We start from the raw sequence: 27407 nt of genomic DNA, 5'->3' as shown, positions 1-27407 counted from the left end.
CAAGAAAGAAGTAGGAAAATCAGTCTTTCAGTGCTGAAAAAGCAAAAAGAGGCAGGTTTTAAAAAGCAGAGAAGTAGGTAACAGTGTGTCTACTATTACAGGTCGGATATAAAGAGTAACTGAAGAAAGATCATTAACCCTTGGGTTAGAATCATTTTAATAGAATTATGAGGAGAACCTAATCTAGACCGTAAAGAATTTAAGGAAACACAAACCTTATTTTCAAGAAACTTGGTCATTACAGATTAAAGGGTTAATTACAGAATTAAAGATTCCCAGGATCTAGGGAAGCTTTTTTTCCTTTCCAGGATGTATATGTTTATAGTTGAAAGTAAGGCCACACTTTTCTCAGATGTCTCCCAGTAGGTATTGGGCTGTATTTAAAAAGTAGTAGCCCCTGTTTCCTTTCAACATTAGATCTGCAGGAGCAGCTCAGCCAGAACTGCTTAAAGAAATTCCTCATCAATAATATCTTGATACTTCTTGACCTATCAATATGACCTTAGTTCTAGTGGTGAATATATTGCCATATGAGTACACATTTTTTGCATATGGAAATTTGAGTTCTAATAAAGCAATGAATCCTTTATTGCCATTAAAAAAAAAAGCCATAAAAGGGAGATAAGTAAAACTCTGCTAGAACTGTTGAGTTCTAATTATCAGTATCCTTGTTCTTGGGACTCTTCCTCTGGATATCCGTACTGGAATCCTGATTTGTCTTTTTCTACTTGATAGGTACATAGATTTGATTGAACTGCTTTGTTAAGATCATGGTTTTTTTGTTTGTTTGTTTCTCCTTTTCCTCATAGGGAAGCAGTGCAGCTTTTAGTCCACTGAAGAAAAAGAAGCTAAAGACTGAAAACGACTTTGTGAAATTTGAAAATACAACCTTACCTAAGCCCTTGTTCTTTAGAAAATCCAAAAGCAGCGTTAATATCTCTTCCCCTAGCCCCACCATTCAGGTATAGTAGAATTTTTCATTTTAATCTAATATTTTGTTTGTGTGTATTTGTGTGTATGTTCTACCACATTAAGCCCAAATATTTTCATTCTGCTTTGCCAAAACTAACCATCTCACAACAGAACTCTGGATCAGGTTTAACCTAGGCCTTTCTTGGGAAAAGGATTGGTTGCTATCCATAGTAACTCGGGTTATTCCAGGCACTAGGGTAGATAAATGGGACCTGTTAGTTCTGGACCATAAAAACTTTGTTATTTTTTGAATATCTTGAATCATGGAGATTGGAGCAACCAGTCCAAAACAAGTTTGATAAATTATTATCCATACTCATGCAAATACAGAGCAAAGATGAAGAAAACTAAACTGGCATCAGTGGGCTAAAGACAGTGAAAACAGAAACATCCCACTAGGAAATTAGTACAATTCTAACTGAAACACAAGAGATTTGACTTGACTAGAATTATGGCACCTAGGGAATCCAGGGAGTTCAATATTTTATTTTTTTTTATTTGTGGACACTTCTGCTGAGCAACAAAATACCACTTGTCTAAATTTTAAACCTTTTTATTATAACTACCTTTTTCCAGCATGAATGCACACCTGGTTGGGAAAATTTTTTTTATTAAATAATTTGTTGGGTTTCTAAAATTCTATAAACATTTAAACACCTGAAAGAGATTGTATGTGTACATATGACAAAACACAAAAAGTAAATTCTATATGACATTGTGAAATCTCCATTTCATGTTATTTGCTTTTCTTTAAAAAGCATTTAATATATTCTGCACTTGACTTTTAAAACTGCCTGGCTTATTTGTGCTTCCTTCTGAACTTCAATTTTCTTCTGTGCCTTTTAAAAAAATATTTATTTATTTTTAATGTATATTGCTTTATGAATCATGTTGGGAGAGAAAAATAAGAGCAAAAGAGAAAAACCATGGGAAAGATTAAAAAACAAAAGAAAGAAATGAACATAGCATGTGTTGGATTTATATTCAGTCTCTTTAGTTCTTTTTCTGGATGCAGATGGCATTTTCTGTCCAAAGTGTATTGGAATTGCTTTGGATCACTGAACCATTGAGAACCAAACCTTTCATTGTTGATCATTCACACATTCTTGCTATTATTGTATACAATGTATTCTTGGTTCTGCTCATTTCACTCAGCATGAGTTCATGTAAATCTTTCCAGGCCTTAATAGAACAAAAATATTCCATTACCTTCATATAACACAGCTTGCTCAGCTATTCCCCAATTAGGCATCTATTCCTTTTCCAGTTCTTTGCTACCACAAAAAGAGCTGCTACAAACATTTTTGTACATGTGGGTTCTTTTCCCTCCTTTATGATTTCCTTGGGATACAGACCCAGTAATGGCACTGCTGGGTCAAATGGTATGCACAGTTTTATAGCCCTTTGACGTAGTTCCAGATTATTCTCCATCATTTCACAATTCCACCAACAGTGCATTAGTGTCTTAATTTTCAACCACATCCCCTTCAACATTTATCATTATCTTGTCACCTTAGCCAATCTGAGAGGTGTGAGGTAGTACCTCCGAATTGTTTTAAGTTGCATTTCTCTAATGATGATTTAGAGCATTTTTTCATATAACTATAGATGGCTTTAATTATTTCAGAAATGAGACCTTTATCAGAAACACTGGCTATAAGATTTTTTCCCAGCTTTGTACTTCTCTTTTAATCTTGTTTCTGGTGGTTTTGTTTGTGCAAATACTTTTTAATTTAATGAAATGAGTTGTCCATTTTGCCTTTCATAATGTTCTCTAGTTCTTCTTTGGTCATAAATTCCTCCCTTCTCCAAAGATCTGATAGGTAAACTAGCCCTTGTTCTTCTAATTTGTTTATGGTATCATCCTTTATGTCCAAATCATGTACCCATTTGGACTTTATTTTAGTATGGGCTATGAGATCTGTGTCTGTGTCAAGTTTCTGACATTTTCCAGTTTTCCCATTGATTTTTATCAAATGGTGATTTTATTCCAGAAACTGGGGTTTGGAGATTTATCAAATACTAAATTACTTTTGGCCTTAATTATTGTGTCATGTGGTCAAAAATTATTCCACATACAAGTCAAATCCAGAATATCATATCTATTATAAGATGGTATTACTCATAATCAATTCTTTCAAAGTAGTTGTTGGCTTTTTGATTTTGGTTGGTTTTTTTTGTTTGTTTTACAATATTGCTGTCCTTATATAAATTGTTATTATTTGGCTTCATTCTTCATTCTTTATAGACTACCTAAAATGAAATCCTCTTTGACTATTTCTTATGGCACATTAAAACACTATTATATGCATATGCAACAATTTGTTTAGCCAGTATCCACTTGTCATGTAAGGCACTCTTGTTAGATTTGATTTCTTTGATTCCCTTCTTTTCCCCCTCTTTTTTCCCTCTTTAAAGAAGTTTGTTCTTTTGCAACTTTATTCTGATATTGTATTTCCTCTTTATTCCACTGCCTACCCACCTTTCTTTCCATCTATTTTCCTATTAAGTTTGATGTTTTTCTACACAACACTGTGTGTTCACTTCTCCCTTATCAGAAGTGAAATTAATCTTGATACCCTTTTCCCACACCCCTTCTATGATTTTGAAAATGTTTTTTCTCATACACCCCAGAAATAACCTCTTTTTACTTTCTACACTAACTAATGCATTTCTTTTATTCTTCCTTCTCTTTTACCTCTCTAATTTTTCAGAACAGAGACCCCTTTTTTTCCTCTATTAACTCTCTTAGGTTCTAAAGGAAAACTTGTTTCTTCTCTCCCATTAGGATGTTACATCATACAACTTCAAGTTGCTCAAATAAATTTACTTTTCTAAGTTTCTCTGGACTTCTGTTTTCATATTTTGGAGCTCTTAGTCTTTTTATCAGAAATGTTTTTGAAAGTCCTTTAGTAAAGTTATATTTTTCTCTCAGTAGATTATACCCAGCTTTGCAATGAGTTCAAATCAGCAAGTATTTATTAAGTACTAACTATTGACAAGTATAGTGCTGAGTACTGAAAATATAAAGGCAAAACAAAAACAAAAAATCTGTTCTGCTCTCAAGGAGTTCTCAGCTTAACATGGAAGGGAACATACAAACAAATATGTAAAAACAAGATAAATGCAGGACAAATTGGAAATGACTGTGGAAGGAAGATACTGACATTAAGGAAACCTGGGAAAGACTTCTTGCAGAAGGTGGAAATTAAAGTGAAATTAGAAAAGGGAGAGAGTTCCAACTAATGAAAATGTACAGAGCCAAAGATTAGAATGTCGTGTTTGAGGAACAGCAAGAAGTCCAATGTGTCACCAGATTATAAAGGACTTTTAAAACATCCAGAATGATTCCCAAAATTATAGAAGTTTATTAAATACTAGGGGTCTGATAGGGATATGATATGGTCAGACTTATGTTTTTAAAAAAATCACTGAGGCTTGCATAAAAGTGGTGGCAGAGGGTAGGGGGAGAAGGGGAATAGATATGATAAAAGTTAAGGATTTGGCAGCTATGTAAATATGAGCAGGATGAGATGAGTGAGAAATCAAGCTTGGATAAGGTGAAGAATGATGGTTCCCTCTCTTCTCCCCCTCTGCCACTATAATAATAGGGAAATTAAGAAGTCAGGAAAATTGGGAGAAGGAAGAGATAACTTCAGTTTTGGACATACCAAATTTAAGATGTCTACAAAGCATCTAGTTCCAGAAATCCAATAGATGTTAGACTGGAGATCAGAGGGAAAAAAGTTGAGGTGGATAAATAGATCTGGGAATCATGAAAATAATTAATTGAATCCTTGAGAACTAATGAGTAAAATATTATAGAATGAACAGAAGAGGGCCTAAGACAGAGCCTTGGAAAACACTTGTGGTTAGTGGACATGATAGGACAGAAGATTTGGCAAAATCTTTTTTTTTTTTTACTAGTGTTAGAGGAATTACTACTAAAAAGTAGTAATCGGAAAGGAGAACCAGAACGGAATAGTGAACTGAAAATGTATAAAGAAGAGAGGATGATTTAACTATATTAAAAGCTCCAAGAAATTAACAGGAATGAAAATTGAGAAAAGGACATTGGATCTGGGTATTAAAGAGATTGATAACTTCAGAGAGAATTTTATCTGAATGATTAGGTTGGAAGTCATATTGAAGAGTAAGAAAAAAGGAAGTAATAAGAATAGTCGTAGATGCCCGTTTCAAAGGGTTTAGCCACAAAAGAGAGAAGAAATTTAGAATAATTAGAGGTGATTAATCAATTTGGAAAATTTTTGAGGATGAGGAAGATATGGACTTGTTTTTAGACAGTAGGAAATATCAGACAATAGACAGAAAGTAAATGAAGATGCTAAGAAGTGGCAGTCTCCTGGAGAAGAGAGGATGATTGGGATAACTTGTGCATACATTGGGGTTGATCTTAACAAGAAGAGCGAGCCACCTGTTAATGTTAGGATTAGAAATTAATAGAGGAAGAGTGATAGGAACATTGAAGTGGTGCAGCAACTGCAGTACCACTTAGGAAGTAAGAAAAACCCTAGTTCATATCTGACCCCAGGTACTTATTAGCTGTGTGACACTGGGAAAGTCAGTTAACCTCTGTTTGTCTCAATTTCCTTATCCATAAAGTGGGGATAATAGCTAGCACCTACCTCCTAAGGTAAAGGTTGTGAGGATCAAATGACAGAGTAATTGTAAAGCATTTAGAACAGTACATGGCATGTAGTAAGCTCTTTCTGTATATTATTGAAATGATTGGGGGAGGGAGCTTTTAGTGAATTGACTCATTTTTTCAGTGAAGTTTGGAAAAGATGCTGTGATGAAGGGGAAGTAAAGAATTTTAAAGGGTAGTCTTTTTACAGAGCAAGTTATGATTATGTAACATTTGTAGGAAACACAATTTCATGGTTTTCTCTGGCTTGATTCACTAGCATGTAAGTAGAAGAAAAGAGTGAATGGTGAGAGTGATCTAATGCTGATACTTGGGCAGAGCAAAATCTTTGTTAAGAGACTTGGGAGAAGAGGGCAGAATAATAGTTGAACTGGTTCACCAGGAGATCAAGATGGAAAAAGGAAAAGAATATATTTAGTGCAAGGGCGATAACTTGAGAAAGAATTTGAGTGTTAGAGGAATTGGAGGTCACAGCGAAAACTAAACAGAATTTAGGAGATACAAGATAGTTCCCTTTGCAGGTTGAATTATTATTGGGTATAAAATTATATCTTTTGCCTTTTGAAATATTGTTTTTAAAGTTTCTCTTTATATGGTAGAAGCTGCCGGGTGAAAATCTGATTGTGCTTCCTTAGTACTTGGCTTACTTTGTAGTATTTACAAGTTGAATTTTTTTTTTGACAGGTTGACATGGGACATGGGAGTTGTGAGTTTTAGCTCCAAGATTTCTAAGACTTTCCTACTTGAAATTCCTTTTATAAAGGAACTTCTCTGGTATTTTTCTCTGCCTTCATTTTACCCAATGTTTCTAACAGCTCAGTAACTTTCATTTAGTCTATTTGTTCCTTCTAGGCATTCATGCAATCCTTGTAGTAAATCCATTTTTTTCCTTTGCAGTTCTTGCAAACTGTGGTGGGTGTGAGATGAAATGACTGAGAAAACACAGGATTGATCTTCCTTGCACATCAGCTTATTTAGTGTATGCCAGTTGCCTAAAATCAGCACTACGACCCTTCTTCAGTTTAGGCCTGCACTTCAAATTCATAAGGAGACAGATTACTATACCTTAAACAAATAAAATCAATTAATTAAAAGAAAATAGTACAATATTAGTCAATCTGACTTCTAACTGGATGAAAGATTAGGGACTTTGCAAGTTAGGAGAGGGAGAATGAACAGGTGCAATTCCCTTCATTCAGGAAAAAAAAAAAAAAGCATCCCACTCCAAGTGTCTGTAAACAATCAAAGGAACATGGAAACAACAAGTGAATCAGCATGGAGCCAGTTTTCAGATAAGACATATGAGTTACTTGAAATGTATAATTATGATGATGCTCTTTTGTATCTGACCAGATTTTTGATCAGCATAACCCTAGGTCCTTAGTTAAGGGTTTCTAAACAAGGAGAGATGGTTCAGTTTCCTCGTTATTCAAGTTCAATAAGCCTTTCACCCAATTACCACAATTGAATAAATTTTCTCACAAAATAGAAGCTGGACTAGACCTATAAATGAATAGAAAGGGAACTGAGTTAGCCAGAATGAAGTCAGTGTGGTTCATTCAGTTAACCATTTGCTGTCCTGATCCCCTCAATTTCCTCAACAGTTATACTTTGCTTAAGGGAATTTTTTAGATTTGCACTAATTCTTAATTTTGTTGGTTGGGGTCATCTTTGGTTTATTAATCTTTCTAGCTTTATTTGCTGAATTGAAACATCTTTCCAAATCCAGGGTGGTCTTTGACTCTTTTGGGTTGGGCAGTCTGCTTTGCTTTGTCTTCATCCCCTGACTTCCACCTCCCCAGGTTTAGGCTATATCCTGACTTCTAGGTTCATCTATGATATATCTCCATGACCCTCTTTAAGAAGTTTAAACATTTTTCTATTGTAAACTACTTTCGCAGTCTGATAAAAAGCTTTAAAACTTCTTTGAAAACTTTTTAAGTGTATAAATTAGGTAGGATTTCACCACATTGAAATACAATTATTGACTTTTTATGAATTTAAGGTATAGTATTTCTGGAATTTTGACCTCCATTTCTGACTTGTGTGGATTCATTCATCTTTAGGCGGCTTGGTAATCCCCTACTCTGAGAGGCATCTCATATTGATGTACAATTTCAGATACCTGTTTGGGTTAGCCCTCTTGCAATCCAAAATCAAGAAAATTCATCTGCCTCAACCTCTCCCAGTAGTAGAGATTACCAAACCCAGACCAGACCTTTTTATATCACTTGTCTTAAATTTTCTTCAATTTTTGACTTTAAGATTCTCTATCATGAAATTATTGGGTTGTGTTTTTTTGTTTTTGCTTTATTCTAGTTTTCAAGGAGGCTATTTCTCGAATACAATTTTCCTTTTTTAATAAGCTACTTATTCCATTTCTCTCCTCGAGTTTTTATTTCATTTTTGGTTTGTTCACTTTTTTAAAAAGAAGTTATTTTTATTAGGAATTAAAACTTGGCAACAGTTTAATGAGCTTGATCACAATTCCATGTCAGGAAAAAAGAAATGTACTTCCTCTCAATCAACCAAAGAAAAAAATCCCCTAATTTAATGACTTAAGAAATTTTCTATTCTCTGATTTACTTTTCTACATAATAACCATATTCAAAACTAGCCATGTCTCTGCATATTCAAAGGATGAAAAGGATTCAAAAATTCAAAAAGATTTTGTCTGTGACATAGAATGTTTTTCCCCATTCTCAGACTTAGGGACTTCTCTATGCATATTGATGTCCTTTGAAAACCCTGGTTTCCAGTTCATTTTCCTTAGCTCACTTAACTCATATCTTTAATATATCTTAGTCATCAAAAAGGATGACCATGGGTTAGATCTCTTCCTCACTATCATGTCCAACTCTATCACCCCCATGATCTTTTATTCCCAAATTTTCCTCCCTGACATATGACCCCTTGTGTTCTCATTTCTCTGTTCATTCTCAGGGAGATTTCTAGTTCCTTTTTCTAGTTTTCCATCCCTTACTCTGGGCTGATTTTTCTTTCTTTGAAATAATGACCTTATATGGTCAACCAGTTCATTTGTAAAGTTAATTCTATCCTTGAAAGTCCTAATTCTTTGACCTGCTATCACTCTTGCTCTGTCAGCACTCACTTTACTATCCTTTGGGGAAAAGCCAGGAAACTCTACTACAGAGTTATGATATCCAGTTCCAACTATTCTTGTTTCATTACTTCTAAGTATTCATGTAGTCCTTGTGGAATATCCTTTTTCTTCCTTTGAGTCTTTACCAGCTTGCAGTTTTGCTAGCTTCTCTTGGGGTAACTTTACATTTGTAATAATTCTTTGTACTAGTCGATGTCTTTGGTCTACTTTTCTCTCCAGCTCTGTTACCTGAATAGAGACTTTGTGATGGGGAGAGGACTTGACCCGCTGATCAGGCTCACCCCGAGTCTCTTTTGCTAACCTCTACTTCCCAAGGTTAGGACCCTTAGTTCTTAGACATTAAAATGCTTTGGCTCTTCAGAGCCCTCTCTGGCATCTCAGGAAAGTGGTAGGGGCCCCTTCTAGGCCTGGGCATGGGCTCTTTTGGTCAAGTAAATAGGGAGGGCATTACTCTACTTCTAACTGTTGCCCACTGCTTCCAGTCACTTCCCAGAACTTCCAAAGTCCACATTTTTTTTGAGTCTTTCTCAAAAGAATCCTCCACTTTTGCTTACTTCAAATACAGTGTTGCAGGGTACACCTTTTTCCCTCTCTGGTAGGATACTCATTTTTCTAGACAGGTGTAGCTGACATTTTGTGCAGTTGTGGAGTGGAAGAAGTCACTTAATGTACTTTCTGGTTGTATTAATTAAGAAAAAAGAAACGTATGAACAGGATTTTGCTGCAGTAAGAGTTGATTGGTTTGCCTCTTAGGAAGGAGCAAGAAGTGTCCCTCTGAGTAGAATTCTAATTATTCTTTAATGTAGCTAAAGAATGATTAAATTGAGGCAGTGACCATAATAGTTCCTGAGTGTTTTTAGACTAGTCTTTGATTCCATAATGTATTTAGCTAAGTCTACATTTTACATGCATGCATTTTGGGATACTCACCCCATTCCACAACAAATCTTTTTGATAATGAGAGAATATGTATACATCTAGAAGAGAAGATGATATTGAGATTAGATCTTCCCAGAACTTTGGCTTGACTAGCATACAAAAGAGAAATAAAGAAGAGAAAAAGGTTGGGTTAGTTTCAACTCCAATTGAATTTGTGACAGATGATAGTTTTACAAATAGATTTGATGGGTTAGACACCGAAACTAATTGACAGTTATGTTTCAGTCCCCTTAAAAGTCCTATTTTTTCCTATTCCTACCCCTCAGTATGTTTTTTCCAAACTACTAGATAACTTCAAGTGTCAGCATGGTGATGTTTTTGTAAATTGCAATCCAAATCTCCATTATTACAGCTATTTTAAAGAATCTTAGAAGATATCTCCTGCTATGTGTTTTGAGTATGTAATTTATCCAGAGTACCTGGTCTGAAGTCAGGAAGACCTGAGTTCAAATCTAGCCTCAGACACTTACTACTAGTGTGTAACCCTAGACAAGTCACTTAATCTTTGTTTGCCTCAGTTTACTCATCTGTAAATGAGCTAGAGAAAGAAATGACAAACTACTTAAGTTTCTTTGCCTAGAAAACCCTTAATTGGGGTCACAAATAGTCCAGCACAACTGAAAGAATTGAATAGCACCAACAAAAAGGCTTTAATATATTCTATACTTAATTCTTCCTTCTCTGATGAATGTCCTTGGAAAACATCAAGGACTGAATGATCTACAAAACAATAGACTGGAAAGAAAACTAGAAAGAACAAATCTCTTGAGATGCAAAATGAAATTCTAATACTTTCTAGAGTATGATAGTACCATATGTAGACTGAGAAACCTTAATATACTAGAAAGTCAATAACTCCACTTTTTTTTTTTTCACTTCAAAGTGCTACTTAACTTGGAAGACTAGGACTGGATACTAAACCTATAAGACTAGGACTGGATACTACACCTATAAAGGGTTATTGATTGCAAGTGTTGAAAGAAAAAACAATCTCTCTACCAGATATGTAGATTATATCCCTGTTTCACCTCATAGAAACAAGGTTAAGAAGATTTAGAAACAAAATTTCTAAAGTGTTGCCTTATGTGCAGTGTAATCATTAAATAAAAACTGTTTGTTAATAGCCATAAGGCCACCTTAGTACTGAATGGAAATAATGTGTTTCATTAAATAGGTATGACATTTGTCATACCTTGCCATTTGTCAGTCATTTGCAAGAAGGAAAGGCATTTCTTCCAAGGATAAAAATTTGACTGATTTGCGGTGTATATCTATTGCCTTTATCCCATATAAACAAAAATAATCTCTAATACCTGAGTGTATTAGCCTTCCTTCTAATTTGTTCTACCTACCTTTACAATTAGCTTATTTTATAAGTCTTATTTAGTATCAAAGATCAATTTTTTATTTTTGCATTTTACTATGGGAAGATGTTATAAAGGATAGCAGTTAAATACTTTCTGGTTTTATATCTTATTAAACCTGCAGTTATGGACAACAGAGAATTTGGAGAGTCAATTTATTCTTGCTTGATTTATTCCCTCCCTTTTTCCTCGCCTTCTACCCCACCCCACCCACACACATATTTCAAAGGCAGTCTTGAAGGGGAAGTTAGAAAATGGTAACTGGCTTCATTAGATAATTTGAATGGATTAGAACAAAACATCAAAAAAGATAACTGTCTTTACTTTTCCTTATATTTGCTACATAGTTTGAGTATTTCAGAAACTTGCTCTTCACCCTGAAGTCTAAAAACAGGAAATGTACAGATAGGAATATTCTGGGACCAATAAGAACCAAATTCATGTGAGATCTAGTTGTTGAATTTTCAGAGATTTTATAACTTAAAAATCTGCAAGTACTACAAATAAGGGTTTAATTATTATTTTGTTAATTATCTAGTCTTAAGAAAGTGATGGGGGAAAATGTAGATGCATATTAAATTTTAAGTGTTATGGGTATTAAAACATTTAGCCTACGATAAAAGACACTGAGGAAGAACTCTGAGCCAATGGCCCTTTATTAAAGGGTCCATGGCCCCCTCTAATTAAGTGGACCTGAGATCTTTCATGATCTGAAATGCCCTCTTCTTCCCAAATCTTGTATTTATAGAGTTTGATACCCAAATATGCAAAAGAAGCATAGTATGTCATTGGTTGATAGAACTTGCTCTTGAGGGTCAAAAATGATGGATTAATGGGGTGAAGGGATCACAGATTGAGTGAAACATGGAGGATCTCCACTAATTAAGTGGTTATAAGATGGTCACCTGCTCCTGTTGGACAAGAGAGAATGGTCCAGAGTTTCAAAAATAACTTGGAGAGGACTTTGTGTAAATGAGTCACCTCCACTAAACAAGGATGGATGATCTCCAGTAAACTTCTTGTGATTAAGCAAATGAACTTAAAAATCTGCAGCTCACAGTTCTGGAGCCTAAAATAAAGAATTTTATAATTAATATCTCCTTGGAACCATATCAAATTAATACTAATTGGAATAGTACAGGAGTCCAAATGGATAATTTTTTATATTCCCCCCTCCCCCTCCAATCCATAGAAAAGATCTCAGTCTTTTTTTGAATCTTTACTGTCTAAAAGCATGAAGAGCAGTCTTCCATGAGTGATGGAAAACCAAAAGGGAACAATCCTCTTCCAGAGCAATCCAAAGGTAGCAACCCAGAAGGTGAAAAATAGGCATAACTTATAACATAGTGATTACATTCTATTTGATTAAACATTAACTCAGTATACAATGAATGTCTGAGGTGACTGACTAAAAATTATGAGGGACAGGTACTTCAGATAAAAACAGGTCAAAAAAAAAGAAAGAAAGAAAGAAAATATGTAAATCAAGGCTAGAGGGCATTTGTTCAAGCATAGCAACACAAGCATTGTTTGCCCTGCATAAAAGTTAAGTTTATAAAAACAATTAAAGCAATTTTTACAAACAACCAGCCCATTATGGTCATGAGAGGCAACATTCTTACAGACAGCACAGACAGATCTAGATGGATATAATATAAGAAGTGGAGAAAAATAATACATTGAAGTCCTTGATCAAAAGAATTATCAGTCACTGCTTTCAGTGATGGAGCAAAGCAGAAGAGACTGAAAAGGAGGATTCTAATTTCATATCACTACAGGCTCAGGAACAGGTAGATTAGGAATTGTTTGTGGAGAGGATAATCTTGCAGAAGATGTGCTTGCTTGTTCATCTCATATAGTTGTCTAGTTTCTAAAACATGCAGTCTTGTGGTCCTCTGGAAAGCTTATCACTTAGGAATGCTGTCATGAATGGGACTCCAAAGCAACTAGTAGTGGATTTGCTTCTCTAGTTCACATCACTTCCAATGATTCCTCTTCTCTGTTAAAAATTTCTGACAAAAAAAAATCTTAATATAATCATAACTTGCTACTGTGTTTCCCCGATAATAAGACACTGTCTTTTATTTTTTTGGACAGAAAAACACCAGAGGGCTTATATTCAGGGGAGGGCTTATTTTAATGAACATTGACAGCAATTTTAATAAACAGGTAAATGTGAACAAAAAAAAAAGTACCTTTATTCAATAATGATCATTCATCTTCTTCAACAACATCGTCTTAAGTGTCCATACCTTGAATTCCGTCCTGGATGTCTTGCGCCTCTATTTCCTTCAGAAGAAGTGGACCCAATCTGTCATGTCCAGCAATATAGCTCTCTTTAAATGAACATGTCTTGTCCAGGTAACCTGCTCATAGTGCTTTGGCGACAGAGCTGTCAGTAATTTTATCCCATGACTTCTTCACCCAAGTCATGACTTCTTGCAGACAGGGCTTCACAAAGTTTCCATGCTGATTTCTTTCCATTCTATTTTCATTGTAGTCATTGACTTTCATGCGCAAATGGTCCTTGAATGGCTTGTTTATTGCAATATCAAGAGTCTGGAGATAGGCAGTCATTCCTGCAGGAATCATTACTTGATCTATTCTTCTTTCTGCAAGGAAGTTCTTCATTTCTTTAGCACGGTGAGTGCTGGCTGAATCCCAGATTATCAGACCTCTTTGGTTACCTTGCATTTAATGGCAGCATTAAATCAACCCACTTTCTTATAACGGCTTGTGTACACCAGGCTTTTTCGGTTTCAAGAACTTAAATGCCTGATACACGTTCAATCTTATCTTTCTTGCCCTTACGGATGATTAGAGGTGTGGCTTTCTTTACATCCAAACGAATTGCCAAAACACAGGTGACCCATGCACTTTCATAGCCAGTGGTGGGAATGTAGATTGACGTTGCACCCCTGTGATGAATTGTTGTTTGAGATCCTTGTCCCATAAATACTGCAGTTTCATCCATAGCAATCATATTGCAGGTTTGGTACTTGGAAATGTCGACCCTATCAATAAAGGACTTGAATGCAAGTACACATTTAATAACTTCAGCATCTTCCAGCTTAAACAGTGTTGTTGATCTTCTTAGGGACAGTTCATACCGTTGAAGGAAACCGTCCAACCAGTGTTGTGATGCTTTGAATCTTTCTGAGACCATTTCAAACTCTGGTGCCATTGAAAGGACAAATGCTTGAATATCAGCCCTGTGCACAACCAAGGCCTTTGCTCTCCTGTCAGCAATCCATTCACTAATAAGGATCTCCAAGTCAGGATATAAGGGTTGCCGACCTGATCAGACCTGCGCTTTTTCCCTTTTCCCTCATCCACCTGTTGATTGAGGTTATTATAATCTGCTCTCCATTTTCTGACCATTCGAAGATCCAAAAGTTTTTCTTTACAGAAAACTGCAAGATTCTTGCCATGTGACCCCTCTACAGTTGCTTTCTTGTACTCAACAGTATAGCTCTTCCTTTTTGTACTCATGTCTGGGGGTCAAAACAGACAGAATAATAAAATTATGACTATCAGTCCTCCTTTTCACTCCATCATGCCCCTCAATAATGTTTTAACCCCATCATGCTCCAAGTGCTCCTTCTATCCTCCATGATGCCCCCTGATTTCTTTTATCCTCCATCAGGCCCCCTGAGTTCTTCTTTTATCCTCCATCATACCCTTTTTATCCTCCATTATGCCCCCTCATTCCCGCTTACATACCGGGTTTTTATGTTGTCCTGCCTCAGCTCTCCTCCGCGGCACTGCTCTCAATGGCGCCAGCAAGCAAATCACTGGGGAAGAACAGGATGATGCGCTCACTGCTGCAGCTCTGATTGGATGCAGCTCAGAGCACGGTGTGCGTTTCACTCGGGGGGGAGGACGGTGCATACAGAGGGTACCGTAATGTAGCGTGTAGCTCAGGGGATCACCTTCACTACAGTAGCAATCTCAATAGGGCTTATTTTCTGGGGAGGGCTTGTTTTAGAGGAATCTTACACAGTAAGGGGAGGGCTTATTTTTGGGATAGGTCTTATTATCGGGGAAACATGGTTTATCAGTAACAAAGTCAGGTAATGAGAGCCAACTCAAACTTTAAATAGTACTAATATAAACATCACTAGACCAGAGAATTAACATTTTTAGGTTGACAAATTCAAATAACTGAAAAATTAAAACATTCTGAATCCTCAGCACAAGTTTTATACTTGGCAAATATTATTACCTAGATTTGTTAGAACTATTTATTAAAACCGACTGTGATATTTATCACTGTTAGCTATTTTCTTTTAGCTGCTCATCCCCAGCCTAGGAAACTGAGATTTTACTAAGGAACTAGTGACACAGCACTTTTTAAAAATTTTATTTTTTTAGGTTATACATTTAATTTTTACATATTTTAATATGAGTCATGTTGGGAGAGAAAAATCAGAACAAAAGGAAAAAAATTATAAAGGGGGGGAGAGGAAAGGTGACAATATGCTTCAATCTGCATTCAGTCTCCATAGTTCTCTCTTAGGATGCTGATGGCATTTTTCCATCCAAAGCTTATTGAAATTGCTTTGGGTTATTAAATTGCTGAGAAGAGCCAAGTCTATCATAATTGATCATCACACAATCTTGTTCTTTGTTTTTCTGGTTCTACTTGCTTCACTCAGCATAGTTCATGTAAATCTACAAACTTTTCTAAAATCAGCCTGTTCATCTTATAGAATAATATTCCTTTTCTTTCATATACCATAACTTATTCAGCCATCCATTCATTTTCCAATTTTTTGTCACCACAAAAAGCTGCTACAAATATTCTTGCACTGTGTGGGTCTTTCCCTCCCACCCACCCCTTTTTTTAAAAATATGTTGATGGGATATTTTTTTAAGAGGAAATGTCATACTAGGTATGCTTCTAGTCAGGAGCCTATCTAAGCTTATACCAAGAGTTGTTTTCCCAGCCTTCCCCAAGAGAACACTACCTATAATTTGTGAATATCATTCATAAATGATATCATGGATCACTGGCCTAATGGAATACTTTGATGATCATATCTAGAATTAGACTCAGAATAATATCAATTACAGCTCCATAAGCTCTAAAAGCAAATTGCAATAATCATAACCTCATAGTGTTAGGTGGGTTCAGTTATTAAGGATCACTTATCTTTGTTATAGATTTTAAAAGTTCAAGGTATTTAATTTTATATTTCTAAAATAAGCCACATTCTTACATCAGCTCTGAAGGGGCTTCTTCCTTCTAGATCTATGTCTCAGGTGCCCAAGACTTAAAATATACTCAATATAAAAGAGATATAAGAAGAATACATTAAAAATACATAATTCACCTGAAACTTCAGAGAATTTTAGTTGTTACATCATGAGGCCCTAAATTGAAAAATCTTGGTCTCTCTCTTTACTCATAGCCAGCCTCAAAATTAACCAAGTGGGAAAATGCCTTATTAGCAAGATATGAGGATAGGTCAAGAGAATCCTTCACCTTCTTTCCAAGGGATAGACATCCTCTAGTAGCAGTCCACAGAGTGCAGGGGCAATGACATTTCCTTTGAATTATGAACCCACCTGCCTTATTTAGAGTTCACTTATACCTGGATTCAAGACTTAGTATAGCAACAAATTGCCATGTGCTGGTCTTTTTCTGTCTTGAAAATTGCTTAAGACTATTTTTGGTAATAGTTTAAAATGTTTAAGGAATTGGCCAAAACCCAGTTGTGACACAGGAATGTAACAGGAATTGGACTACTAGAAAACCTCTCTGAATAGAGATTGGATTTTTCTGAAGGACTCAGGGTGTGACTTTTTTTTCTGTTTCCTTTTTGGTCCACTTTTGTGTGACTCAAAATGATGTGTATTTTATTTTTAAAATAATTTTCAAGTTCTACTTTTCCCTCTCAAAATTTCAGCATTTTAAGCCTTTATTAGTCACATGCTCATTTTAATTTGATCCTTTCTAATCTGAGCATCCTCTATTTAGGTGTGCATGCACTTAATTTATTTCTTTTTTTTTTTTTTACACGTATTCTTGTTTGATTCAATATCAACTCATTCTTTCTCTTACTAAAGCCTTATTTATACATTTTGAACTTATTTTCACTAACCATTTTATTTCTTAACAAGTTCTACAGTGTTTCTAATTCATCTAAACAGTTATTTAAATTGAAGTGGTATCATTAAACTTTACTTATCTCCAATTGCTTTATGATTTCAAACAAATTTCCTTTTTTTTCTGGGAGCACTTTAGGATTCAGCTTCAATCAGAAGTTTCATTCTGGGCTTGCGTGGTATCCTAAGGTTGCTTGTTTAAAAGCAGTAAAACAACAGATATCTGAACTCCGGTTCTCCCCATTTTTATTCTTTCCTGAAGATGCTCTAAAATTTTCTTGTTATGCCTTCTAATGACAAAAAAAATTCCTTCCTGTAATAAGCTTATCCCAACATTTAATATAGTTTTTGAGTATGCCTTTATTCTAACTAAAGTTAAAATCAATTTCACTGATTGATACCCCAAAATGAGTACTGAAACTTATTTAAGCTTAGCAAATGTTTCCTTTTTAAATTCTAAATTGTGAAATTATTTAAGTTCACAAGAGTTTTATCCCAAATTCACCTATGCTGTTCCTTAAGTTTCTCTTGTTTTATCACTTCCCTTAATTCCTATTTCACTGACTCTCTTGAGCATATCTCATGACTAATAAAACAATTTTAAAAATGCAAACTCTCTAATAGTTCCAATTCTTAATTTCTAGAATTAACCTTTAGGGTTCTATACTCTAGTTGATCTAGGGCTTAAAGATCCTTTATAAGTGAATATTCAGCAAAATGTATACCTACTTTCCAGTAGAAGTTACTAAGATTTTAGTTCTGATTGTTAATGATTGACTTAATTTTAAGGGAATATAAGTGAAAATCTTTTCCTTTCCTTATCTCTGTAAAACTAAAATGAGCTTTTAAGGCAAAAGAGCATGGAATTATTCCCAGGATGATCACATGTCTTGACTGCTTATCTTTGAGGTGGAGAATCTCTCCCCTAAGACTTATCAAGTCTGGCTTAAATTATTGCTTCCCCCATGTGTCTCAGCACTGGAGTGGAAAATCACTGTTCCGAATCCATCCAGGAACTCTAGATTTGTTCCTCACTCCACTATGAGCCACTAAAAGTTATATCTCAACCAATTTGAGGGATTTCTCTATTGATGACAAAATGGTTTACTCCTTGTTAAAAGAATTTAAAGGCAAAAAAAAAAAAATCTTATTTCAACCCTGCCAACAAGAAGTTTTAAAATTAGCAAGGGATAATGCTGTAAAAAATTACCCTGGCATGGGTTCTATCAATAAAAAGTTATTTTAAAAAAAGAAAGTTTTAAAATTAGTTAGCTAACTGATTAAACATGAACTAACAATTCCAATTCTGAATCTCTGTAGTTTTAATGAAATGGAATTAAGAAAAATGGGGGGGGGGGGAGTAGCCTTTGTATAAAAAGTTAAAATTTTGACCATATAGTTTTTTATAAAAATAGAATTTGAGTGCTCTGGAGTTTATAAATTTAGACAGATTTAGTCACAGATTCAAACAGTCCCTCTTGGCCCAACTGGAAATCTGTCTTAAAGAATATGAATTTAAAATACATCAAAGCAGTCACCATTCTTGGAGAGACTTAGCTCGATCTCAAAGCATTTGGGTGCAGACATCCAGAGGAATCCAACTTCCTGGGGCCACCGTCTGTGGGAGGGAACCATTGGCAAAAATTCAACTCAGTATTCACATTCTTTTTGGGTTCCTTTCAGGGACCAGTCAAAAGAGGTTGAGGTCCATGCATCACCCTATCTGGGGTGCTATTAATTTGGGGATTAAAATTGTGCAACTTAAAATAAGAGACCAAGGCTGAACTTTGAGCAAATGGCACTTTATTCAAGAGTCCATGGTGTCCCCCCTAATTAAGTGCACCTCTGATCTTTCTCACAATCTGAGATGTTCCCTTCTTCCAGAATCTTATATTTATAGTATTTGATACTCAGCTCACAATTCTGGGGCCTAATACACAAAACTTACAATCACTGTCCTTATGGGATCACATCAAACTGATTAATACTGATGGAACAGAGTAGGAGTTGAAATGAATTATTTATCTCAGTGTGTTGAATATAGATTTTCCCAGGGCCAGGAGCCAGTTGTTAAACATTTACCGGCACAGCCATTCACACAAGATAGAAATATAGGCATCCACAAAATAGAGATTCCTAGAAATTAAGAATTATTTATTGTTTTAACTAATATCTAGGGTTTTTCTGAAGAGAGGAAAACCAAACTTTTTTTTTTAAACTGACGATTTACTCATAAAATGTTGGACTCTTAGGCATAATGGTTGAAGGAGTGAATTTCCTTTGCCCATCAATACTAGCTATCCTTAGCAGACAACTTCTTTGATGCATCATATGGGAAGCTGAAAAGGTTTATCCAGCAGAAAGTAAAAATATTCCAGATCTCTATGCACCTTTTGGGAAGGAGGATAATGGCTTTCAGTGCCTATCTCTTTGGTCTGAGCTTCCATACAAAAGTGATGCTTATCTTGTTACCTATTTCCTCTTTGAGCATTTTTAATAAAAACCTTTATCCCATTAAAGCACCTGGTATTCCTATACAACCAAATAACCAGATGTAACCCAGTATTTAGGTAATCTCCTTTAATTGCTTTTTCTGTACTAAAGTTCTGAACTAAATCCCTGGCTGCTGCCCAAACTTTAGCAACATTCTGATTAGGAATAATAGAGCACTAGAAACTTGAATATGCAGTAACAAAGGTGTAGGATATAGTTCTCAAGAAGCAGTACATGAGGGGCAGCTAGATGGTGCAGTGCAAAGAGCACTAGTCCTGAAGTCCAGAAGATTTGAGTTCAAAGGCCTTGCTAGTTATGTTCCCCTGAACAAGTCACTTATCCCCAATTGTTTAAAAAAAAAAAAAAAAAAGCAGCAATACAAGGGCAATTCCAATAGATTTGGGATGGAAAATATCAGCATTCAGAGAAAAAACTAAGAAGTCTGAATATGGATTGAAGCATAATATTTTTACCTTTTTTTTTCCCTTTCATGTGTTTTCCCCTTTTGGCTTGATTTTTCTTGTACATATGAAAAATATGGAAATGTGTTTAAAAGAATTGACACATATGTTTTGCATGTATTTGGAAAAATACTATTGAAATTTTTTTTTAATTTAAAGAATTTGAAAAAAATAAGCAGTACAAGGAAGGTATGTGTATGTAACATGTACACACTTACACATAGACAATATCACTTCCCTGCATCTTTCTGTTGCCTTGTGGAATATGGCTTGTTTTCAAGTGAAGATAGTTTCCTCCCAGTCAGATAACTGATGGCCTTCTTTTGTTCTGTGTATCATCTTTGCAATTTCTTAATATATAGTATGTTAATATAGTGTAGTTAATATACGATAGTATAATAGAGCAGTTGGGGCAGATGTATAGTGTATAGATGTATCGTGTAGATGGAGGCAGATACTGGTAGAGTACCAGGCCTGGAGTTGGGAAGACCTGTATTTAGATGCAGCCTCAGATACTTACTAGTAGTATAAGCCCGGTCAAGTCACTTAATCCTGTTTGTCTCAGTTTTCTCATCTAGAAGAAGGAATGGTAAATCATTCCACTATCTTTGCCAAGAAAACCCCAAATGGAGTCATACAAAGTTAGCAACTAAATAACTGAACAACAAAATAATAAATTAATAGACCATGCCCTAGCCTAAGTCAAACCCTAGTATATCTCAACCATTTTGTTAAAAATATCATAGTAATTTATAAGAAGAAATGATATTTTAAAATGTCTACAATAGAATTGTAGCTCTTCTGAATCATATCTAGATGGATATCTATGAGGTTATGATCATTTCCAAGTTAAGACTGCTATACTCTTAGACTTGAATAGGAGTTATTAAATCTTCCCCTTCTTCCCCAAGAGCCAGTTTTCATCTTAGTGATATTTGTACTCAGTGTTTACTGAAGAGTTTATATCTGTGGCCTTTCTTAGTGAAATAAGAACTTGATTTTCCTGGTATTCCTTTATGTTAGACAGACAGGAATTTCTTTAACTTAAATGTCCAAGATATGATGTTCCTTGTGTATAATTTTTTCTCATACTGATAGGCATTTGCTATTCTTGTAATGGAAAATTTTAGACATCAAAAATATTTTATAAAACTGATTTAAACATCCTAGCTTGTTATTTCTATCTTCTTCTACAGTTAAACAAGCAACCATCATCCAGCTCCAAAAAGGTCACTTTTGGGTTGAACAAAAACATGACTGCAGGTGAGAGGGTGTGACTATTGGGGATGGGGACCTCATTTCAAGTCTATGGAGACTATATGTGGATTGGACTTAGATTCTCTTTTCAAGAGTTGGATATCTGTCCTGAAAAGCATCTTATTAAAATGTTTATAAAATACACAGTGGGTCAGGAGATTCCACTTTTTATCCTATTCCTCCAGCAGAGGTAAGCGTTCCAATGGATTATTCCCATTTAATAACTATACTTTTGTAAAGCAATAAAGGAATAATCTTGGACTTTTCCAGTTTTTCTCTTCATTTCCAGGAGCTTTTATACCATTCTCAAATATTCACATAAGCAGTGGGATTCAGATACTAAAAAATAATTGAATTGATGCCCCTACTGTGACTACGACAATAAACAGAAAAAAAAAAAAATCAGAAGGTTTGAATTGGGGGGATGGAGGAGTTTAAGACATTCTTTTGAAAAAAGAAATATTGATGATATTGTGTATTTTAGAACACAGCTTTTGCTAGCAAAATTCATTTCAGATTCTTTAAAGCTGGGGACAAGCAAGTGAATAAAAAAGCTATGAAAGAAAAATTTTTTCTTCTAAAATTTATCCTATTCTCATACTAGAGCGAAACCTAAGTGACACATGATAATTTTGATCAGGGATTTTCCTGACTTAACAGCCTCATTCTCAAAATTATTTCAAGCTGTTGATCTTTTCCACCTTATCTTAGAAACTGAACGACCTAAGTCTAGATTACTCCAGAAAGGAAGATGTGGATCTGAGAGCATTATAAAGATACTGCATTAGTGAACCAGTTTGCTGTAGCCTCCTTCTTTTCTCTTAACATTTGACAACATTTGACTCTATTTTGTTTCTGACAGAATTCAAGAAGACTGACAAAAGTATCTTGGTAAGTCCAACAGGACCTTCTCGAGTTGCTTTTAATCCTGAACAGAAGCCTCTCCATGGAGTGCTGAAGACACCTACGAGTTCACCCCCAGAAACTCCCCTTGTGACTAAGAAATTGCTTATTGCACCTCCAAAGAGAAGACCAACTGCTATGGACTTCTTTTGAGCATAGCAAGATTCTTTTCTCTTTCAGGACTGCTTTTTGTACAGAATATTCTGTAAATTATAACTTTGGAAATTTTTGGCCTTTTTATCATTATTATTATTTTATAAATTCCTATAAATTGTATATAAAATGTTCTGGTTGTGATCTGTGACACTGCTACTTCACCATCCCTTCAATCTAAGGCCATGGAGATGCTTTGTATAATATATTCTTGCATTTGGATTATAATTGGTCTTTGCTTGAATCCTTGGGAAATTATTCCCTTTCTTTAGTGTCTTCAACAAGAGCTATTCGTGAAGGAACTCAGACTTTTTCTATTCTGTCTTTTTCTTAAGGTATAAAATAAAATCTACTGGCCAGTTGCTGGTTTATATGAAGCTTTGCTACTATTGTTGTATGTGTTGTGGTAGCTGATTGTTTTCTGGTTATTTGTAGTCTTAATGAGCTCTATGTAATTGGCTTTAAGGGGAAAAAATACCGTGTGGTATTGTTATCCTCAAATAACCTTTAGATGTTTGGTAGTTTTTTCTGGTAGAACATAATTTCTTTCATATTGGTGGATTAGCACTACCATAGTTTGTGTGATCAGCCAGTTTAATATAGACAAAATATCATTTCAGTCCTGTTCGTTGTTTTCTTCTGTCTACTAAAACTGCACTATTTCCCTACTTGCTAGGCAAGTGCCAAGGGCAATCCTCAAAATAACCCTACCTGCTGAGCTTCGTGAAAAAACTAATTTACTGATGTCTTCTGCATTCTTACATGGAAATCTGTTTCACTCTTTGTTTGGTTGCATGGTTTTTATTAATTGACTATTTGAACCAAGGTCTCATGAACCTTGAAGTGGTTTTTCTGTATTACAACAAGACAGTGTCTCACTCTCTTAGAATACCAATTTCCCAGATGCACAAAACAAGAAGCCTATGAAGATTCTGTTTGAGGACATTGATTTTTTACTGTATTTAAGATATGACCCAAAATTGTAATTATCTATTGTTTTATGTGGTGTTTTTTTTTTTTTCCTGGAATTTAAACATTTAGGATTTTAAAGTTGCCCCATTTCAATTAGCCACCAAGAATTAAATTTGATTTCATTTGTCCAGATTGCATTTTTTTAAAAGCAGGATTGTGATATTCTATTGATAATTCAGTTTTTTATGAAGGAAAATATATCTCTGCCTTTCAACTGAACATGTAATGAGAGAATAGATTCAAAACACTTCAAATCTTCATAATAGGATTTAGGAGTCAAGGGAGAAGAAAAATATCAAGGGCCCTTCTTTTTGGTTTCTTCTATTTAAAAAAAAACAACAACTTCATGTTTGTTAGGCAACAGCAGACATTGAAATTTCAAATATATTATATGTATTTTCATTATGCTTCATTGTCAGAACTTAAGAGAAACTTAAGCTTGTCTAGGAGGCCCAAGAATATTGAATTTCCACATTAATCCTAAGCTCTTCCATGACTATACCTTATACTCGATGGTTGAGTCACAAAGGATGCTTGATATTATACTACAGTGATAGGAATAGCTTTTGAGAATGACAAAAATTTTAGAAATCTGATGAGCTGCTCAATTAGATTGAGTAACTACAGTTATATTTCCTTCCTTTTTTTTTGTTGATTCACATAATCAGTGAAGAAGCTTTAACCACAAAAATTATAACTGAACCAACTTGTCTATGTCTATAAGTTAACTGATAGAAGTGATGATATGATTTCTTAACATTTTTTAAACTTTGGTGATTTTTACTTTGCCTGATTGCATAGATTTATCATAATTAAGCCATGGAAGAAAGAACTAGTTGATGGTTGTACTCTTTCTATTGTTTCTTGTGGTAACAATTTTCTTTTGTTACTACATATAGATTAATAGCTTTTGTTGTAAAAAAATGCATGTTTTTTAAAACATATATTCTATAATGCATTTGGTTGCTGTATTCAAGGGAAAGATGAGATATGGGTATTCACAAACAAGATTAGTTTAACTTTTGTTTTTAAATAATTTATAAACTGCTAATCATAAATTGTCTTTTTAAAGAATATCCAGATGATTTTTATTAAGCACTAAGATCTTGAATCTACTACCAGATATACTCTTTTTAGCCCCAAAATACTCCCCCCCCCAAAAAAAAAAAAGGGAAAGAAAAAGAAAAATAGAAAAGGCAAGAAGTTCTAAAAGAGAAGAAGAAGGCATTGGTTTTACAGTGACTAGTGATTTTTTTTTTCCTTCTCAGAATTGAAGGCTTGAATTAACAGTGTCATCTATCTGCACTGTGGTATTGTTGTAATAACTTGTAAATATGCCTGTATCAAATATAAATTGTCTTCTGTCGTATATGAATATTTTCAAGGGGTAACACTGAATGCCTTTAGTTTACTGTATCTTCAGCTGTTTCTGAATTTTGTTTCATGTTGTGAGTAAATTGAAAAAGTTTATTCTAGGATTTTTGTTTTTGTTTTGTTAAATGTGAACCACAAAGGAAGGAGACAAGTACTGTTTACTTGAATTCCCCTTGTACACCCAAGAAATGTATCACCTAAAGAAAATGTATTTTGAAAATCACAGCTTTCTGTTTGAGTATATGTTATTTTTATAGAGAAAATTGCCAAGAATACTTAAAAAGGCCAAAAACAGGAAATGACTAATGTTGGTAACCTTGAATTACAGTTTTTTGTAAAGGGTAGTTATTTTTCACAGGTCTGGTCAATTTTGTACAATTTTGTATCAGACTCTTCTTAAGATTTATAATCATTTGTAATTTCTAACTGGACTGAAAGCACAAAGGGAAGTGTTAACAGGAAATCTGGCAGAGGTTGGTTTTAAGTGTTGAAAAAGTATAAAATTGGATTTAATTTTAATCGTGTGTGTTTCTCTGTATTTTTATTATGCTAGCAAGGAATATGTTTCTTTACTGTAAGTTCGTATTAACAGCTGCTGTATTAACAGTGTTTGTCAATGTGGTATTTCAACTAAGAAAGTCACATAGCCAAATCCAATAAAAATTAGTCTTTACTCTGATGGGTTTTGTGTTCAGTGATGAGAGTATTTCCATCTATCAAAACCAATTACAATGAACATTGTAGATTTACTTTGTTTACATATTTAATATTAAAATGTATATTTAGGAGAATAATTGTTAGGCTTTTCTGTATTTGATAACAAAATATCTAATTTTTTACACAGGTATGCTGGTAGGTATTTAATAACTGGCTCTCTGTAAAACAATGTCTGCAGATCACACTTAAATTTAATCTACCCAATTAACATTTTCTTCACCATTTCTTAAGTTCAGGGAATCAACAAAACAACAATCCAAGCCCTGATTTGTAGCATTTGCAGATTTCTGAGGTGTAAAATGCTCACACTGAAAATTTAATAATACTCCTGGATATTGATAAATTTTAGTAGAGAAGCAAATCTCAAAATCTGAAATAGATTTAGAAAAACTTTTACTGAGTCAACTGGCAAAGATAAACCTAAAAAAAAGGAATTGGAACTTTGTGACATTACATTTCATAGAATTTAGACAAGTTCAGACGAGCAAAAGAACAATGGCTTGATTGGTAATGCATAGGCAGTTAGGCAGCAATAGATGAATTTCAGCAGTAAGCATAAACATTCAACCTAATGGAGTTTTGAGTGGTCCCAAAAAAGCACCTGCAGGATATTTATGACTTCCCTTCAAGCATATGACTTGCCAGAGTAGGAGCCTCTCAGAATCAACCTGAATTATACCGTAGCTTTGAGTTCGGCAATTTTTTAAAACTATAGTGCTAGTTTAAAATAAGACACAATAATAATATGTTCCTAACAAGAACTAGTAAGATCTGGCCCTCCAGCACAGTATACCTTTCCATGAATATCATTTTGTAAAACAACACACAACTGAAGATTGATGCAAAGAATGTAAGGGGTTTCATCTCACTATTTCGAGCAACCCATGTTTTCTGAAAAATGCCTGTGCTGGCCAATCAGCTGTCATATTTTCCTTTGAATCTCATCTGACATGTAACTTATACATACAAGGGTATGGGGGACATGGGAGAGGTGTGTCACATTATGGGTCACACCTTTGTGGCTTTTCCCTGTCAGGTGACTAGTTAAACTTGCTAAATTATTTCAATTCTGGATTTTGTTCTCTTCCCCATCAAGGGCTCTAACCCAGAGGTCTCAAACATTCTGTGTCCACAGACCAAGAGAACCAGATGAAAATGTTAATAGGAAAGATTTAATAAAACTGATAACATATCATCTTAAAAACTGTCAAGAGAGTAAATCCATTAAGATCCTTTTATTTAGTTTGTCAGTCATTTTCAATCAATGACAAAGATACTATATTGGTTTGCCATTTCATTTTATAGGTGAGGAAACTGAGACAAACAAGTTTAAGTGACTTGTCCAGAATCACACAGCTAGGGAATGTCTCAGGCCAGATCTGCCTTTGGGAATAGTTCTTGTCTCCAAGCCTGGAACTCTTATTCACTCTTTGCTCACCTAGCTGCTTGCTATGTGCCAGTTTTATGGCTTTTTAATTTGGGGTTGGTGTCAATGCTCTAACCAAGTTGTCAGATGAGTCAAATATTCACAATTTCCCTATTCTAGGCAAACTGGACTCCTAGATGTTCCTCAAATTTCTATTCCTTTTCTTGTGTCCCTGTCTTTGCACAAATTGTCCCTCATATTTATTACTCTGTCCTTTAATGCATCCTAGAACCTTCAGTCAGACCTCTTGTGGCTCATTTACAATTCTCTAAACTCTCAGATTTTTTTTAAATTTATCATTGTTTTATGTTCATTGCTAAAAAATGTACAATCCTGTAGGAACAGACTTTGTTTTTTTCCTTTGTATTTTCCCCTGCCTAACCCACTATTTTTAGAACTATGTAATAGCAGGTACTTAAATGTCAAATTGGAGTCACATTCCTAGGGAGTTGCAATTCCCACATTGAGCAATGTT

General features: G+C 34.7%; 1 protein-coding gene across 1 annotated transcript in view; it reads left to right on the top strand.

The window, feature by feature from the left end:
• Window positions 1-25468, top strand: part of RRP1B (ribosomal RNA processing 1B) — a 63099-nt gene extending 37631 nt beyond the window's left edge. The window contains exons 14-16 of the mRNA XM_051984795.1: window positions 810-962; window positions 21327-21393; window positions 22250-25468. Of these exons, the coding sequence (XP_051840755.1) occupies window positions 810-962; window positions 21327-21393; window positions 22250-22443 (414 nt within the window). The 3' untranslated portion in view covers window positions 22444-25468. The remainder of the gene's footprint in view (window positions 1-809; window positions 963-21326; window positions 21394-22249) is intronic.
• The last annotated feature ends 1939 nt before the right edge of the window (window positions 25469-27407 follow it).

Source organism: Antechinus flavipes, chromosome 3 (genome assembly GCF_016432865.1).
Source record: "Antechinus flavipes isolate AdamAnt ecotype Samford, QLD, Australia chromosome 3, AdamAnt_v2, whole genome shotgun sequence".
NCBI classification, from domain to species: domain Eukaryota; kingdom Metazoa; phylum Chordata; class Mammalia; order Dasyuromorphia; family Dasyuridae; genus Antechinus; species Antechinus flavipes.
The sequence above is the reverse complement of the archived record's forward strand: the minus strand, read 5'-3'. Positions and strand labels throughout refer to the sequence as shown.